We start from the raw sequence: 20,193 nt of genomic DNA, 5'->3' as shown, positions 1-20,193 counted from the left end.
AAAGCGTAAAATAGAGAATGAAAAGTGGATGTAAAGATTTATTTGGTGCGAAAGTAACAGTGTCCATATGTAAATATTGCTATTTATACCAAGGTGTGACCTCGAAGTGAAATAACTATCTTTTTAAAATTTTTATCAGAAATCAAAATCAATAAGACTATAACCTGGGGTTTTTCTTAAACCTAAATCCTGGATTAATTGTCTCAAGTCGGTAGCATCTTTCCAGCTTCCTGCAGCTACATACATGTTTGACAATGATATGTAATATCCAACATTGTGAGGTTCCAGTTGAAAGAGATGTTGAGCAACTATTTTTCCCAACTTGAGTTCTCCATGATAGTTGCATGCACTTAGGAGAGTTCCCCAAACACCTGAACTGTCACACCCCTTAGCAAACTCATAAGCCTCATTCAATCTACCTGATCTCCCAAGCATGTCAACCACATATACTTGATGCTCAGTCCCAGCTTGTACTCCATATTTCTCCAACATACACTCATAGTACCAAATGCCTTGGTTCACAAGCCCTGAATGCCTGCATGCAGATAAAAGGCTAACAAAAGTGCTTTTGCTCACCCTTTCTCCTGACTCGCACATCTCATTGAAGAGTTTGACTGCTTTCTCACCGTTTCCATGATATCCATATGCAGAAATCATTGAATTCCAAGCTGATTCCGACTTCTCCTTTGCATGTCTGAATACGTGTAGGGCAGTGTCCAATCTTCCACAGTTGCTGTAGAAATCTATAAGAGCTGCTGATATGAAAGAATTATCTCCGATGCCAGTCCTGAACACATGGCCATGGGCCTGTTTTCCATGTCTTAGGACGCCGATTTGAGTGCAAGCAGAGAGAAGACTAACAATGGTGATCACGTTTGGTTCAAACTGAAGATGGCGAAATAGTCCCAATGCTTCTCTACTTTCTCCATTATGAGATAAAGCTGAGATTATGCAATTCCATGAGCAAAGATTGGGAATGGAACAGAATTTGAAGACTACTTTGGCACTGTTGATGTCTCTGCATCTGTCATACATAGTAATTAATGAGTTCTGAACCCGAGTATCTGATCCCAATGGAGTCTTAAGTGCAAGGCCATGCAGAGACTTTCCTAGGCTGGATAGTTCCAGGTTTGCACAGGCAGACAAGATATTTACAAGGGTTATGGAGTCATAGTTGAAAGGAGGTTCCTGTCTCATCAACTTGAAAATATCTAGAGCCTCTCTGAAATGGTTGCATCGCACACAACCCACAATTAGTGTGTTCCATGAGGCTATATCTGCTAAAGCAGAATTCTCATGCAAAATTGAAAAACTGGCAGCTAAATATTCACAATTGATATACATGTGCATGAGAGAATTTACTAAAAGAATGTGGTTCAAAAATCCAGATTTTAACTGCCAGCAGTGAACTGATTTTCCGAAATGGAGACTGTTAAAGGAGTCACAAGAAGAAAGAATAGCAAAAACAGTAGATGAACTACCATTTAGGCCCCAACGTAGCATCTCTCTGAACAATTTTTTAGCTTCATCCGAATACCTGTTATGGGAATAGCAAGATATCATTATATTCCATGTTACGGGGTCCTTCTCTGTGGTAGAATTGAACAAGAGCTCAGCTTTCTCCACCAGGTTGCACTTTGAATACATGTCTATCAGGCTGTTTAGTAACATAACATGATGAGATACCATCATTTGTCTTCTAATTGCAAATCCATGGATAGTTCTTCCTTCTCTGTAGAGCATCAGTTCCGCACAAAGTGGAAGTATAGTAGTCAATGTCACCATATCAGGTGGGAAAGACCCTACTATTTGCATTTCAACCAGAAGATCAAATACTTCATTAATTTTTCCATTTGAAGCAAACCCTTCCATCATTGCATTCCAGGAAACAGTATCTTTGAGTGTTATTTCTCTGAACACTGTTTCAGCAGCTTTGATGTCCTCACATTGTGAATATAATGAAATGAGAGAGTTGGCAACTGAAACGTGCGTGCTGTCCTTGTAGCCTAGCTTGATTCCCAGCCCGTGAATGGACTGGCCAAGAGCCAGCTCTCCCAAACTTGAAGATGCTGAAATGGCACAAGATAGACTGACACTGTCTGCTGTTTCTTCAGAAAAACTCACCCTTTTGAAGTAATACAATGCTTTCACTGGATCCCCATTGTAAATACTGCCTGTCATCATTGAATTCCACGAAATAATATCTTTACTTTCCATCTCTTGGGATACACCCTCGGAAGAGCTTAGATCACCACACTTAGCATACATGTCAATAAGAGCATTACCTAAACTGAGATCCGTTAGCATCCCAGATTTTATACTCACACAATGAATTACCCGTCCTTGGTCAAAGTTTTTTATGAGTGAAGAAGCTGACACCATAAGCAATAGAGTAGTAGAATCAAACCCAGTTTTGCCCTTGATCATTTTCTCTAAGAAGTCCATTGCTGTTCTATAGTATTTATTTTCAAGAGATGCTGCAACAATAGCATTCCAAGCAATCACATCTCTATTGGGAATCTCATCAAACAAACCCTTTGAAGAGACAAAATCTCCAGCCTTAGAATAGACAGTGAGTAGAGATGTTGAGTTTGGGAGGTGAGCCAGAGCACCTAACTTTAATGCTGCACAATGGGCAACAGTAGCAGTCACAATTTTGGGTTTTCTGAGGGACAATTTGATATAATCAACAAGCTGAAAATGAATATCTTTCGCACGTAGAGCTCTCTGTTGCATTTCCTCAAACAGCTTAATGACAGCTGAATCAATACGGGGACCCTGTGTCGTCTCTTAACAATGCTGAAGTTCCCAGTTTGGTGGTTCTGCGAAGAAATTGAAAGGAATGATTGCGATATTCCAGATCCAAGCAACGCTAATTTTCCATTAGCCCATTTTGTTATATACTTCAACGTCAATTGGTATACTACCCAGATTCTCATCTTAACTTCATTATTGATTACAGGTATAAAAAATCTCGTCTTGCGCAGAAGAACGTGAATTTGAGAGCATAACAATAAATAGCCCCTACGTCGTAACTCTTCTATTCATAGAACATACTGTAGCAGTGTTTTTCCGTTACACTCTATTTTTTGTATTAAAGATTTAGTTGTCTTGGTCTAGTCACGTGACACTAGAGGCGAAACTGGTTTAATTAATAATGGTTCATCAGTATCTTTTGCATCAAATACTTGAGCTTTTAACTGACTTTGTCTTCAGTAAAATATTTTTTCAATTAGGAAGTCTAGGAATTTTACTCCCAACAGAACAGATAATGCTAAACAGTGACCAAAATTTGAAAAGGGATGGTGCAATCAGTTGTTCCTGTTTTAATAATTACATGCTCTTCCCATTGTTACACAAGAACGACATTTTCTCATCTCTCTAACAACTAGCATCATCAATGTGGACACAGATTCCGAACTTCTGTGAGTAATCTTGATCTTGGCAATGAGTTGGAAACCAAATCACCTTTTAATGAAATCTCTTCTTTGTATCTCCTGTCCTTAGTGTTGAAACAAACATTAACCTGAAGTTGACCTCACCATGGTGGATGATCATCTGCAGAAGTTTGAGGAGGGAGAGGCTTCCATTCAGGTTTCTCATCCCAGTACATATCGTAATAAATGTGGCCAGGAGTGTGATCAAGCACGCAGCACCATATACCCACATACCGTTTAACACGGTTTCTAAATTTGTCCTCCCTTTTCTGATAAAAATATGCATGGCTCAGGACATGATAAACATGAATGTCTTCGCAATTTTTTTTTTTTTTCCATTAGTAGAAAAGTGAAACTTCAAAATAAATGAGTGAAGTAGTGCTTGCCTTGTCGCTGAAACCTGTGAAAGCGTCTTGCATTGAAGAGAACTGGATGACTTTTACATCCTTGAACGAGGAAAATACTTTCATGTACTGCAAATTCAAGTAAAAACAACCAGGATCAGAGTTTTTTATATGTAACCTGAAAATTGTGCAAAGCCAATTTGTATTTTTGTCAACACCTCATCCATCTCTCAGCCAAAAATATATTTATCTGACCAGAAAATGAAAAAAAAAAAAAGGAATTACGAATTATTTGATAAACCGAAGGGCTCAATTTTGATGGCATGAGGCTGTGGTAAGGGTGGCCACTACCTACATGAAAGGACCCTCCCATCATGCAATTCTTAGAACAGTGTTCTTCATATTCCAGGAAAAAAAAGGGTAGAAAGCTGCCTACAGAAGAAACCAGTGATCTTACATATTTGAGTAGTTGGTGTAGAAAGTCTTCACGTGAAGATATTTTGGAGGAATTACTTTGGAAGGAAGAAAATTGAATTTTATGTTTGGGTGATTGGTAAAGATTCCAGCATAATTACAAGTTGGACACCAAAAATTACTTCTTTTGAGATTCAGATTTGATTTTCATACTGCAGACATAACTAAGATTTCTCACACCATACTCTAAGTGAGCATTCCGAATCAGCTGCTTATCCTTGATGCAAGTTAATAATATACTCGGTATAACGAAAAAAGATCTGGCACACAAATATGTACTTTGTTTATAGGGTTGACTTGGAAATACATAAAACAACTCTTAAATGGATCAAATTTTTAAGTACCGTTTCTTCATTGCTATGCCTTGGAAATTTGAGTATTCCCCCAACAGTGGCATTATTTGATGCAAAACAATCTTGGGCTCCTTCCTTACAGAGCTGAACATCAAGCCATGACTTCTTCACCTGAATTCAAGAAACCCAGCATAAGTTTCCCGAGTAAGATACAAGGAAGAAAGGAAAAATCACAATTTCACATGAAAATGACATGTAATTCACCTCTGAGGGGAGGGAGGGGTTGTCAAGTAACGAGTACTCTCTAATATCTATTCCGGGGCCAAACTCTTCCTCTGGAAGTTGTTTCAACATGACATTTACCTGCAACAGAGTACATTTCCACAGCAGAGCACACGACAATGAGAAAAAATGTTTGATTATGTACACAGAAGAGAGGCAAGAGGTTACATTAAATCTTATAATTAAAAAATATTCTTTAGTATTAATCTGCAGAGTTCTTCTCTCTGTATCCCACTTAAAGACTACATCTAATTCAAGAAAACATGGAGATCTGAATCAGTGAATGCCAAAAAAATTTAAACCATACAAAAAATAATTAATGAAATAAAGCATAGAATTTCCCTGTTAGTTTTATGCATCGAAGGGACACCATGTTTAATCTGAGTCGAATGCCTAAAATAATTATACAAGCTTTCTTAAAAAATAAATAATCATGTAGATTATGGACCAGAAGTGGTAAGATACAAATAATACCATCAAAATACATTTTGTCGTAACTTCTATCATGGACTCTTAGATTTTCCCATGTTTGTCTAATATTTCTTTCGTCAGTAATTTAAGGCCTACAATTGTAACAAAAACCTTTTATTTACATATATATGAAGTTATTCTTCTCTTGTCATCCCACAAATTGAAATTCAAAAGATTCAAATTCAATTTGATTGGGCAAACTTTTCTATAAAAACTTCTAGAAAAAAAATGAAATTAGCTCCTCTATAACAAGCTAATTGTAGAAGCACACTCATTTAGTTTTTCAAAATTTTTATTTTTTAACATTCATAAGCTAATTTTAAGTTATGAAGAAACTCATTCTATTTTTTCTTCTTACTTTTCTCTTCCAGAAATTCTTATGTGGAAGTTTGTACAAACAAACCCTATGCAGTTATCAACAAAATTTCTAAGGCTGTGTTATTCATCAAACTGGGAAATAATTTATGAGCCACTTGATCAAACTGGAGATACCTCAAATACATGATCCAGTGGACAGAGAAAAGGTTGTCTAGTCATAGACCCCTCCAAAACACCAGGATGGGGAAACCATAGCCTATCAACCCTGCACCATAATGGAGGCACAACCTAAACACATACACATAAAGAACCCAGTTAAGATCAAATTATATAATTTCTGAAGTGAAAATACACCGCAAAAGAGAAATCATTAATCATAATCATTAAGAAACCCCATACCAGCTGTATCAAATGCTCTAGGAATAAGTGTTGACCACATTTATCAACCATGGCAACATGTTATGCCATAAAAAAGTTATTACAATCTTTTTATGTTGGATGATAGGACTGCTTAATATAAACAAAGTACCAGTTGTTGTCTCAAAAACACACTTTCAGCTCAATGTCATTCTCTTTCCTTCTATAGTTTAGCACTAACATTAAGGATTTTTATTAAATTGTGAACTATCTGCATGTCAAAAATGCCAAACAAGCTTAATGAGTAAATATTGTGCCAAAAAAGTACAAGTTCACTGCAACTTTCATGTAATTGCTAATGGTTGATAACTTGCAGAACTTGTAAGTTACTTAACAGTGCTTGAGAGTGATGATATGAGACATTTTCAATTCAAAGTGTAATAACATAAGCATTTTATGATACCAGAAAATAGTTCTCACCAGTGTTCTGTTCAAAAGCGAAGCAATAGCAAGTGCTGTTCTGATCTGTTTTATCTGGACAAGTTCATGTACAACTTAAATGAGGAGATGCAACATCACAATTTCCATTAAAAATGCAGAAGTGAAAAGGATCAGGTCGATACATGCATACTTGGTAATTAACAAGTGTAAAATGCGATTCGATGGTATGGTTCCCACTTAGCAACAAGCTTTTTGGAATAGATGGCTTGAATGACAAGAACCCCCCTGCAAAGGTTCCTCATGGGGGAGTCAATATATCAACCACATGCAAATAATGAAAATAATGCATTGAAACATTAAGTACCAATTATGGGTTTTCAGCAAGAATACAAAGCAAATATATGCTAACCAAAATTGAGGGAGAAATAACTAATTACCAGAAGGATTATAGTATTCTGGTGGGTCACGGAAAAGCATGGCTTCTCGAAGTCGGTGGCGTTTTCCTTCAGTGCCTGCATATTGAAATGTTGTGTGCACTGCATATGGCTCCAATCTGAGTTGCTGATACATAGCCTACAATAATGAATGCAAGTACATTCTTAGGAACAACTGACATAGTTTGTTTCCCTAAGGTTCACTAAGACATAAAGTATATAACATATATAATTCAAAAAGAAGGAACTTGAAAATGAAATTAGATCCTACCTGGACAAAATATGTATGTCCACTACAAAAGATGCTTGAAGGCAAAATTCCTAGCTTTAGAGTTCCATCATAAGCATAAACAAGTCCACTGTCCTCATCAACTGACGGTCCTAACTGCCTGTGAACAAGATCATTGAAACCATTCTGATCCCATATCTTGTCATCAGCTAGGAGCAGTTCTTTCCATTCCTTTGCTAATTTTATTGCAGACTCGGTAGGTCTCCAATGGAAAATTCCTATGTTGTAGGCAGCACCAACTACACAAGGTGATAGATACAATCATATCTGTTCCATTAAAGCTAATAAAGTGTGATAATAAATGAAATAGAATTAGGTACCAAGAGGTTAAATAAGTGAAAAAGAGCATTTAGATTCAAAGCAAAAATCAGGTAGAAAATAACTTCAATGTGTGGTATTTTTAATTTGATATGCCAAAGAATGTGCACTAACTTCAATAAGATTATCTTTTGTTCCTAAATAGAGACAAGACACATAATATAATAAAAGTTTCAGAGTCTTAGACCAAGTTTGCATGTTGGATAGTATTTTTTGCTGGCTTCTAATCTTAAGCCATAGCAAACAACTGATAAGAAACACAAAAATAATGCCAGAAATGGAATTTGTATAAAAGGTTCTCCATCATTCATATAAGAAACATTTTCAAACCGTATATGTCATTTGATTTTGACTTGCAGTAAAGTTCAATATAACTCAAAATTGTCGGAAGTGAAGAACTACTACCAAACACCAATATGGGAACAGTAAAAATCAAAGCAGTAAGTTCTGCTCCTTATATTTTACAAAAATATTCACCTTCTTGCCAAATTTCCAGACTATCATCAACCACTGTTGGAACAACTTGATCACTGGATGTTAAAACATCTGCTCCAGGATAACGGGCGAGATATGGAAGTGGGTTCTGCTCCATGATCACATAATTGCATATAAGTTTTAAGAATAAAATATATCTAAGAACAATTACATAATGTGGTAGGCGATTTCCTTAAAAGATGATTATGTATATTGAACATAACAGATAAGAAGTCCCACAATAATTGCACACAAAGAAGTGTAAACAAAATAAAGAAAGGACACCGGATAGGAAAAGAGAATTAACAAGCTGGAAAAGAAACTAATAATACATTGATAAAATAAATAAATAAATAAGAAGATGAAATGCTGTAATCGTACACATTTTGCAGCTACTACTAAAATTTGGATGATTCATAATAAGCACAGCTAGCATATGAATCACACCCTTAAATGTTAAAACTGAACATGTATTGAGAAATAGAGAAAAGCACCTTCAACCAAACCATGTCAGTGTCACACATCAACAGCTCGTAACCGAGAGGCAGGATCAAGTTGATCAGAATAACTTTTTCTCTCCCCATTTTATGAAATGTTGGAGACCCCCAGCCAACATCTTCTGTACTCATATGGCTACCCATGTCAAAAACTGGTATCCCTTTCCAATAAAGCGCCTCCAACAACTTGTTGTCCATTGCACCTAAAAGGTAAATTTCAAACCCCTTTTACAAACTCTGGTCAACAGTACACAATACTGGATATGCATCTCTATCAAGGGCGATACCAAAACTCATGATAGTGAAAGTTAGAAGCCTTAAATTGAAACACTCACCCACAAGATAATTAGAAACTTCCAGATCATTCAACTGTTGAACCCAGGTCAGAATAAAGTCCATGAAGGCATAGTTACCAAAGGTCACTATTATAATGTTATCTTTCACCCTTTTCTGAATCAATTCTTTGGTCAATCTGAAAGCCTGAAAAGGTGGCATCTCTTTATTGCGTGGAGGAACATCCAAAATAGGTCTTGTCCTCACATTTCGTGCCTCCGGAGGAACCGAAGGCACAGCATATCCGGTTGGCAACCGAGAACCGTTGAGCGTTTGTTCTGCAAGACGAACATCCGCATCTGAAAAACATGCACAGTTCAAGGTTTGAATTTGAATCACACCCACATATGAAATAAATAAAGGGTCAAAAAGGAAAACACAAAAAGAAGCTCAATGTATTTCAAGTGTCACATACAAAAGGCCCCCCTAACACATTACAGTGCATTAAAGGACGCAAAAGTGGAAGCAATGTCAATTACTCAAACATTATATATCTCCAACTAAGGAAGATTAACAACAGATTTAAAACTGACCAAAGGGTATGTCACATTCAAAGAAGTAAGAAAAAAGGTGTGAATTTTACGAGAAAATGAGTATAAATAAGAGTGTGAAAAAAAGCATAGAGTTAAGTGAAGGGTACTTGAAAGCGACCAAGAAGAGGGGTTGGTGGAGGGGTAGCGAATAGCGGAGAAGACGTAGAGTGAGGAAAAAACGATGCCAATGATGACAACGGTGTAGATCGTGAGGAACAGAGGCCTCGAATGAAGCACTTCCTCACACGCCATCAATGGAAAGAACAAATCACAGAGAAAGAGAGAGTCAGATTTGCATCTTCCAATTTGAGTCTCTTATTATGGCAATGAAAGGTCAACTCTTAATTTCATCCCTCTCTATTGAGTTGAACATCAACGTGAAAACGAAACTCTGTCTCAGAACGAATCTCAACTACTCTGCTTCTCTTTCATTTTGGATTCGACAAGACATTCACTCATTCACGCAGGTAAAAAAAAAAAAAAAATTTACTTTTTCCATATATATTAACCATAACATCTCATATTTATTATTAAGAAAATAATATTTTAATCTATTTTTTTTTACTCATTTCTATTAGATTATATTTTTTTATTTTTATAATGACGTGGTGTGATGATCTAATAATGATTAAGATGATGGGTTAAAAATGAGTCAAAAAATAAAGTAAGTTAAAATATGAGAATCCTTATTAATATTAAGTAAAAAAGATTATCAAATGTAAATTATGAATTTATTGTTAACTTAAAACGATTCTTGTGAGAAAAAAAAAAGTTACCCTAATCAATCAAATTAAAGTGATAACCTAACCTATTATAAGTCCCGCTACCTTAGGGTTTTAATTATCACTAGACCACAATATTAACATTAATTGCCATTAATTCACTCCCATTAAGCATATAGTGTACCGTATAATTATTAACTTTAACTTAAACTGCTGTTAATCACATAAACGATAAACCAAACCATCTAAACCACCATGGTTAACCCATTTTTTTTATCAACTTTAATGGGCTTCATATCACTTGGATCGAAATGAAGGGCAATTAGATTAAAAGCAAGGGAATTTCTTTTTCCACTCCCATACTTTCTTTCTACACCTTCATAAATATACAAATTTGCATTTAGCCTAAAAAAGGACTTCTAAATTACATAACCCAAAAATAATTTTTGGCACATTTTTTATTTTATTTTACAATTTGCAAGTCATTTTTAATTTTCAGATGATGTAATCTAAACTTCTTTTTTAAATGTGTAATTAAAAAATTATTTGCATGAAAAAAACCTTCTAAATTTTGTCATTTTTTACTTTCAGATCGTTCAATTTGACACTTTTTTCTCTGAATGATATCTGAAAATTTCTTGCATATTACAAGTTTTTTTTTCTTTCTTTAAAACAAACGTCAATTTATAACACAACACATAAACAAGTGTAGCGGCAAGGACAAAAGTATGGTCGCAGCGGCATTGACAAGGGGACAATTTGATATTTTAACCACTATCAGGTGTACTTGAAAACTTTGAGGGTGCAAAAAGAAATGACCCAACAAGCATAACCACTATGTTAAACTTCATAATAATGCTTATTATGACTTTTAGGAAACTTAGTAAAATTATAAGGGTAATTTTATTCACTATTTTGTCTAATTATTATCATTTCACTGCCTATTTGGTTGTTATTTCTTGAATTCTATGGTTTATTTTACTTTCTAGTTAATTTTATTTATCATTTCGAGTCATTTATGCTAAAATAGTAATTTAAACAATCACTATCCTAGTAAATAATAAAATTCCTCTTACTAATAATTTGCTTCATTGTTCTTGACTTTCAATGCCAACAATTCCATGCGTTTCTGTTACTATCATAGGAATTCTTGCATTGTGGGTTTGAACAGCAACGAGGGGGTGCAAATAAGAACAGACCGAATGGTAGACGCCCAAGCCCAATATCTGCTGGGCTCAGCACCAATCAAAATCAATACATTATAATAATATGAATTGTGAATTTGATTTTATTCACAATTGTCTTATTCTCTCCCTTTCACTCTTTACTTGATAGTACCACACCTTAGTGGTCCATCCATCATGCACAAAGTCTTAATTTGTTTAGTCTTTTTTAATTAGGGATGACAAACCAATTAAAATTCAATGAAATATTTGTAAAAAATAAAAATTAAAAACTCAGTAAATGAGCATTGGTCCAGATATACATAGTTATCCACACAAAAAAATAAAATAAAATTATGAGTAGGTGATATAAATATCCTACCATCCAACTTGCCCAATACTACTATAAAAGTTTTTCAATATATTAAATTTTAAAAAAATTATATTACACAACTAATTAACTATATATCCTTTTGAATAATATCACACAATTTATTATGTATACTTATACAACTGATATTATATATATTGTGAAATTTTCTCTAATTTACTTCATAGAAGACACATTTTATTTATAGAATTGAAACTATTTGTTAGTTAGATAAGTTTACACGTATATTAAAAGAATTATAGACGAAATTTCTCATTAAATAGAACATTCTTCAGCTTTATGATGTTTAGGGTTTATAATTCTGTTAAAGTAGATTTAAATTTATTTGAAGTTATTAACAAGTAATAAAATGTAAATTATATTTTTAATTAAATTGTATTCAAGAGTAAATTTATTCATTATGTTTTATAATTAAGACAAAATATGAAGATCTAAACACCTCATAAAATATTACAAAATCAACAAAAATTTACCATCATCAGTGAATAAAAAATGAAATTAAATATCCATTCTGTATAGGTTAGTTGTTCTTGACTGTTTTAAATATTGTTTCAGACATTGAGTAATGGGGTGATTAAAATAATGATAGTCAATGGACAAATATTTAAAAAATGCAAATACAAAAAATAAATATTATAATACGATACCCAAATTTTAATTAATAATGCGAAACTTGCGGCAAATTGAGGAGAGTGTATGAGAAAAAAAAATAAAAAAATAAAAAAAAAGGAAAGTCACAGTCACAGTGACAGATCCGAAGGTGATGATGGTTATGATTTTATGACACACTCACATAAGTGTTACTGAATTGGTGGCATAGACGTGGCTTTGAAGCAATACGAGGGAGAATCTATGCACACTCGCATTTTAGGTTTATTAATAACGCGCTTTGTTTTTTATGCAAGTGGTTTATTCTTAAACCACGGTCTAGTCAGCAACTAATCCTGTAACTCATTTTGATTAAGTGGTTGACTATTCTTAAGCAATACTAAATCCACCATAATCACTATTATTATATGAGAAAAATTCAAATGTTGAATTGTGCATGCATGATTAATTAATTATTCAGAAAATAATAATAATAAAATAAAATAAAAAATGATTGATTGAGACCCTTAATTAGCAACTACTGCTACTACTTGTTGTTGTTGTTAGCATCATTAAATGCAGCTGGGTTTTTTGTGTCCATTTGACTAAATGCCATTTTTGAATTTTTGAATTGAATAAAAAAATTGACATACCCTGTAACAAGGATGCTTCCTCTTCTTTTCTGTATCTATACTTTTGTACAAACTGTGTACAAACTGTGTACTTTAATGTGTACCCACATTAAATCAAACTATATAACTCTGACAATAACACACCTTATACTAACTTAGAACATGTCACATTCACTAACTACACAATGTGTTTAAATTCAACACATATTATATATTCAATAATCAAAGTGATACACCATGACCATGCACATGCATATTCAATTAATACTCCACATTATAGCATATATTTTCACAGAACAAATTCACAAAACAACTCTAGCAAATGGTATTGCTCTCATTCAGAATGCATTAAATTAAACACCAGAGAATTTTCTGTAATAAAAAATATACGTAGTTGTTGTATAATGTTTGAGGTCAAAATTCTACTTTAATCTCTAATTCACGTTTTTTTTTTTTAATTTTAAACGCTAATTGATATTTAAAAAGGTGTTTGTTATAATATTACTGTGTGATTTGCAGTATCTATCACTCCCACTTTTATTTTTATTTTTTTATCTTTGACAACAACTGAAAACTTTTACTTAAAAGTTAAAAAGTTGATGAGTGTATATAATAATGCCAAGTGTCATCATAATTTGCAAATCTATTTTGGCTGCATTATAAACTCAATCTTTGTCGATATGTCAAATTGGTATGAGTTATATTATTTAACGCCATACATTTTTTTTTTCTTATTTTGGAAGTAATTTGATTAATTTTTTTAAGAAAATTTGAAGCAACCTTATTTAAAAGATGCGTAATTATTGAAGTATATTGCAAAATTAAGAAAAAGAGTAACTTTCCCCGTAACTATGCACGCGCACTTGGCTGGAACGAGCTTTTATATTATATATGAAAAAAATCTGAGTGAGAAAAAACACGAGTAATGAATTTTGTTTATTTATGTTGATTTTATTTAATCAAACTTATTTGCTACTAGTGATGTATTTATGAAAAAATATATTTATAAATGGAATTGTCTCTCAATATCTCATTTTTTACCAAATTAACCTTATTAAGTATCATTATTTAGCAATAATCATGCCACAACTTATTTCTTTAATCAAGACATGTTTGTATTTTCTTATTAATTGGTAGGTAATTCTTAAATGTATCACCAATTCAAATCATTATATTGATATCATTATGCTAAATAAAATTGTTCAGTAGTCTTTATATCACTTTGTTCTTTTCGTCATTCATAATTATTTGATAGAACTGTTGGTTTGGAACATGCGAGCCAATCCGACTCATCTCAGATTCAGGTTGGATTGAGTTGAAATTCTTTTACAAATTTCAATACGGATTAATTTTTGACCCGGCTTATCAAGAACCCAGCTCACCACTTCACTTGAGTTGAACCTGTGATGAGTCGGGTTGATGAATCAACCCGCAAATAAAGGGTCACAAAAGTGTTTTTTGTTAAGTTGATTTTGCATTTGGGTCATGTTATTTTTTTAGCCAACACATAGATGATTTATAGTTTTTTTTTGTTTGTATTTGAATTATATTAAAGTTTATTTAGATTTTAATTAGAATTATAATTAGAATTTAGTTACAGAAAAAAAAAATGTATTTTTTTAATTAAGTAAACTCGTGAACCAAGCCGTTTAATCCACCAATCTGTAGTGGTCCGGGTCGGGTTAGAATTTTTTTGGCTCGCTAATAAATGAGGCGGATTGAATTGACTCACCTAGTGATCAACCTGTAGTAGATCAAGTCGGATTATCCATTTTCGCAACTCTATTATTTGATTCTTCATCCAAACATTTCGTCTTATTCATAATAAAATTCATGCTTGGTTTTATGTTGGAATATGCTGTTTCAAATATTTTCATCATTGACTTTTTTCAGAACAAGCTCAAAGTTGAATTATTTTTCCTTTTTCGGTAAGAAATAGTAATACCGACTTTTACAACATGAAACCTTCTTGGGGTTTTCTAAATTATTATAAAATTCACACTTCTATCATTTTTTTAGTTTGTGCTTCATTTTTTTCTCACTTAAAATTTAGTTCAATCACTAAATCAAAATTAAAAAAAATATTCTTTAAAACTAGAGTCTTAAATTTACTACTCCTTCCGTACCATATTAACATGTTTTAATAGTAATTTCGTATAATAAATATATTTTAAACATATTAAGAATCTAAGTATAACACGTGCATTATTAGACTTGGCTTAGAAACAATATTTTACGAAAACACACACTTAGTGTTTCTTAAGAAAATAATGTTAAAAAATGGATAATAGTGCGTATGAAAGACATTTTTTAAAAATATATACGTTATATGCAATACGAGTTGGGTAATGTGATGAGACCAAAACTCAATGAACTTTGATACTAAGAAAAGATGCAATCCCAATCTCAACTTAGGCATGAATTTAGGTAGGGTGATATATACACAACCTTGTGTTTAAACCGAATTTAGGTTGAATGATTTTGATTTATTTTTAAAATATTAATTGTAAATTTTATTCAATAATTTGATATATATTTTTTAAGACATAAGATGGTTTTTTATTTGACTCATAACCTTGTCTATTTAAAGAATTAATAATTTGTAATGCAAGTTTTAAATATGGAGTTAAAGAGAATAATGTGCCGTAGAAGGTAAAGTACAGAATTATAGTTATCAAATAAATATTATAATTAAGATTATAACAAAGTATATAAATATAATTGAGAATATATACATACAATCTACAAAAACTACACAAATATTATAAATTATGAATCTATTAAACCCTGAATGTATACATAAAAAAATCATTTTTCTATCAATAATTATAACTCGGTATTTTATCCTAAAAATATGTACCTATTGGTCAGTTAGAGAAATTAAATCCTAAATAGACTATTAAAATTACCTTTAGACTAATAAACTCAATCCTTTAAAATAAAGAAGGGGTTGAGCCAAAAATATATATTCAAAGACAATATTATGGTAATAAAAAAGGAATAAAATAGCATAATAATAATAATAACAATAATTATAATTATACACTCACTTATTAAGTTTAAAATACTTTATTGAATAAATTTAATTTTACCTGTGTTTTTTAATTTAAGAAAAACATGACTAATTCATTTAGATAGACATCGATAAAGTTAGACCAAACAAAAAAAATTAGGTCATATAGATGCTTGATCTATTTTTTGATTACTTATGTAATTAATGGTGGTTAAAGGTTCTAGCCTACAAAAAAATTAAAACTAATTAAATTAATTTTGTCTATAACTATAAAATTGTAGTGTCCATTCGTAATCATTTTGTAATTTTAATCTTATTAATATAATTTATTTTATTAAATTTATTATTTAATATAATTACCTATAATAAATAATAGTTATCTCAAATGTTATATGAAAAAATAATAATTTTATAAAACTTATAATAATTTTTATTTTAATAATCATTATAATATTTATTTTTTAATTATATATTTTTATTTATCATTATCATAAAAAAAATGGATACGCAAGGCACACGTATTTTCACTTGTATACTATAATGAACATATATGATACGATGAGTAGTCACGACAATAATTTATTTACAATTTAAAAAAACATCATACTATCTTCATTTAGACTAAAACTACACTGAGGTTTAGTAAAAGAGATTAATCTCATAAGTTAAAGTTTAAATGAGTGAGAAAAATTCTTATTAAAAATATGAAATGACACAAAAATTACGAGAACTAAGATTTAATGAGTAATTGTGATTCATTATAAAATTTAAGCGTAAAAAAATAAACCTATGTGCAATTTTCTAAGAAAGTTTTTTCTCGACAAGAAATATATTTTAACAAATTCATGGACCGTAGAGCAGGAAATAGTAATTAATTAAAAATTATGATAACAATAATTTTAAATAAAAAAAAAATCTTTATTTTTAAGCCCTTCAAATTTTATTAAAAAAAACTGTATCTTAATTAAAAGAGACATTTTTTTTTTCACGAAAAAAAATGTTCATTGTTAATTAGCAGAGACATAACTGTGATGTGAGTATGATTAAGACGATCACGAACCAGCGTAATTTTTTTTTCTTCTTTTCTTTAACAATGTTATAATTAAGATTATAAATCCATTCAAAATTTATTAACACACATATATTATAAAGCGATATAATGATATTAAATGATAGTCGGGTGTGAAAATACAATTTTCCTAAACCATATTATTACGCATTGATTTGATAGGAAAAATGCAAACATTGGAATTGGGGGTGCTTTTTTATTTCCTTTGTCCCTCTCTTTCTCTTGTGGATAAACGCACTTAACTGGTAAAGGAGGGTTTTGATCTGGATAATAATTTTAAAAAACTGCATAATGTGGTGACAGTAGAAAATTAAAGGCAAGAAGAATTAAAATATGATTTTCATAAATATTTTTTAAAAAGCAAATTATTATTATTATTATTTTCTTAAGATGCAGAAGATCCAATTCCATTTTGATTTAAAAAGTGGTTTAGATGAATGGAATTGCATCAACGTAGGGTCATGAAAAAAGAATTAAATTTCACAATTTTTGTCTTCATTCCCATATCCCAACCCATTTCACTTTGTCCGATATTCATTCCTATTGTATAATATATAAAAATATAAGAGGAAGAGAGAGAAGGCAACAACATTGACCACATTGTATTATTGAATACACACATATATTTTATGTTTTTGGTAAGAGGAGGAAATTGAGGATCTTAGATGCCAAAACTAGTCCTATTTTGTTAGGGGAGACAAAAAATAATTGAAAAGGTGTGTATGAGGATTTGAGCTTATCTCATTCCACACTTGCATACAAATTGCAACAAACTGGCTTTGACCCATGGTTTTCCTCCTATCGCTGGTTTTCCTTTCATCAAACTCAACACTTCTGGTTTTCTTTGGCCCATAGAAAATTCATCACAGATTTGGTATTGCTTACAGCTAATTAACTTGTTTCACCCACATAACTCTCTACTTCCACAATTCCACAATTAATTGCATTTATGACAGATTATGACCAAACTCTACCATTCTTTTATCTATACTCACTATAAATATACAGTCCCCACCACACCCCCTCGCAAAAACACGCGCATAAACTCTCTCAAACATTGACCACATTCAATAATCAAGATTTCAGTCAAAATTGCTTCATTTTGAATTGCACATGGTCAATCATACACTTTTACTTTAGCTCAACTGGTGTTATATCGATACTAGTAGTTGCCCGAAGTGAATTTAAATTTAACTCAACCTTATAATATTATATTAAGATAAAGTTATAATAAACTTTATCCACAATCATATAATCATGTTAAGAATTGAATTTTAAATCTAACTTAATTTTACAAGATCAGTTTGTAAAGTAAAATTTATCTAAATTTATATATTATAAATTGGTTTTATTTGTGATCGATATCATATTTTTACTCTTTAAAATAAAACTATTAGGATCGAGCACTTACTGTTTGGTCAAAAACTATAGTTATTAGTCATGGCGCAATTCTTTTTACTTAAGTGTAACACAAGTCCAAGCGCCACGATTTATTCTATTGTGACCCGACCCACTTGGTCTGTGTCATGAAATGCCACTTGCAACAATCTCTTCCTCAGTAATTGTTTTAGTAGGAATCCTACTTGGATTGTAACTTGGTCCACCTGATTTCCGTCACGAGACAATTGTACAACTCACAGCAAAAACACATTTTATTTTATTTTTGGATACTGTTGTTATGGATGGGGATGAAAGGGTGAAATGGAAGAAATTAGGGTTAATTAATTAGACGATGAAGTGAATGTCCATTTTTGATGAAGTGTGAGAAATGAGTGGAGTGGTAGCAGCTAGTGGGAAGTGGCATGTCTCAATCAGTATCTCTTTTCTATTTTACTTTTACACACGAAAGATACAAAATGATAGCTGGAGCCAAGTTAGAACTCCAGAAAAGGAAAGGAGGGGCCAAACATTATAAATTCAATTTTCTCATTTTCTGGCATCCACATAGTTCAATTTCTTAATCAACACAAATCCAATTATCTTTTTGCACAAAAACTAAAACTGCTTCTGCCACGCACGCTAAAATGGAGTACTTTTCGCAACGCAACTGTATAATTAACATCTTTCTTCTTCTCCTTCTTCTTTTAAACTTTTCAATGCATTTAGTTGCATTTTATACGCTTTCTTTTGCACAAGATTCGCTTCATCTTTATTAATTCTTTCTCATGCATGCCCTCATGACACCTAATAATCTCTTTGTCTTCTTTTCATATTTATTATTCCTATAATTCTGCTTCACACACTAACTTAGTTGTTCAATATTATTAACATTTCCAACAATGGACAATTACTTTCTACTCAATCCCATTGTGATATTAATTATATCTTTATTTATGAATGCCAAAAGACAAATGCTCACAGCATAACGCACCCTCATGTTTAATAAACTTTTTTATTTCGTGGTTTTTTAATGAATTCTAGCAAATAATTTTTTTTGTTTGATCTCAATAGTATATATATTCATTATGTTTTAATCTAAAAATAAATAAACCAAACCTCTAATAATTTAATTCCTTGAGATATTTGACTCCATCTTACTCATACAAGTTTTCTTCTTCTTCTTCTTTGTATATTGTGATATTTACTGTAAAGCAATATGAGATAATTACGTATGTCTTAATGCTTAATTACTTTGTGTCCCACTATTGGAGTTTCAATGGTTTAGCCTCAAGATGAGAGGAAAAAAAAAAGATGTTTGAAAAAAGTGCTTTTGGAAAAGACGGTTTTCATGCCACATTTCGTGTAATTTTAAAAATCTGTTGGTCTGACATTTATTACACTCATCCCATTTTAATAACTGATATATTATGTTGGCTCAAATTATTTTTGTTAGTTTGTTATTAATTTTAAAAAAATCAAATAGATTTATATTCTACATATTTTGAAAAAAAAACTATGACATTAATCTTGCTACGTATAAATAAAGTAAATTAAGTGGTAATATAATTTTGATTTTGAAGTTGGATGCATTGAGTCTGAGATGGAATCTAAACAGTGCATAAATAGTTTAATAAGAACGATTTTAGTATTGAATAAGGTTTTGGATGGTTTTGCGCATGACGTAGAAAGAGAAGTAACGTTAGCATGGCATGGCCACTTGCACCTTTATCACTCGTGGATCATTATAACAAATCCATATGAACATGACAATAAATGAGCTCATGCATAATTCAACCATTTTCAACATATCTAAATATGTGTGTACTAAAGAGTGTTGAAACATAGGAACTACTTAGGACATATGTTTGAATAATATTGGAGAGTAGTGGTTATATATATCTTATCCGAACCAAGACAACTAATACATGAAAATTTAAAAA

General features: G+C 31.7%; 2 protein-coding genes across 2 annotated transcripts; both read right to left on the bottom strand.

Moving 5' to 3' along the window:
* Positions 1-11: 11 nt before the first annotated feature.
* Positions 12-3,072, bottom strand: LOC114173876 (Tetratricopeptide repeat (TPR)-like superfamily protein). The gene has a single exon (XM_028058535.2). It carries the CDS (start codon positions 2,734-2,736, stop codon positions 136-138), a length of 2,601 nt encoding a protein of 866 aa, XP_027914336.2. The 5' UTR covers positions 2,737-3,072; the 3' UTR covers positions 12-135.
* A 133-nt stretch (positions 3,073-3,205) lies between these two features.
* On the bottom strand, positions 3,206-9,724 carry LOC114173877 (arabinosyltransferase XEG113-like). Its single transcript, XM_028058536.2, has 13 exons — positions 9,403-9,724; positions 8,765-9,061; positions 8,427-8,632; positions 7,936-8,041; positions 7,123-7,379; positions 6,855-6,990; positions 6,608-6,702; positions 6,457-6,510; positions 5,794-5,907; positions 4,813-4,911; positions 4,600-4,719; positions 3,824-3,910; positions 3,206-3,706 (listed from the first exon to the last, which is right to left on the bottom strand). Exons 1-13 carry the CDS (start codon positions 9,545-9,547, stop codon positions 3,539-3,541), a joined length of 1,884 nt encoding a protein of 627 aa, XP_027914337.1. The 5' UTR covers positions 9,548-9,724; the 3' UTR covers positions 3,206-3,538.
* Between the last annotated feature and the right edge of the window lie 10,469 nt (positions 9,725-20,193).

Source organism: Vigna unguiculata, chromosome 2, assembly GCF_037176805.1.
Source record: "Vigna unguiculata cultivar grain cowpea cultivar isolate G323 ecotype 2 chromosome 2, ASM3717680v1, whole genome shotgun sequence".
NCBI classification, from domain to species: domain Eukaryota; kingdom Viridiplantae; phylum Streptophyta; class Magnoliopsida; order Fabales; family Fabaceae; genus Vigna; species Vigna unguiculata.
The sequence above is the reverse complement of the archived record's forward strand: the minus strand, read 5'-3'. Positions and strand labels throughout refer to the sequence as shown.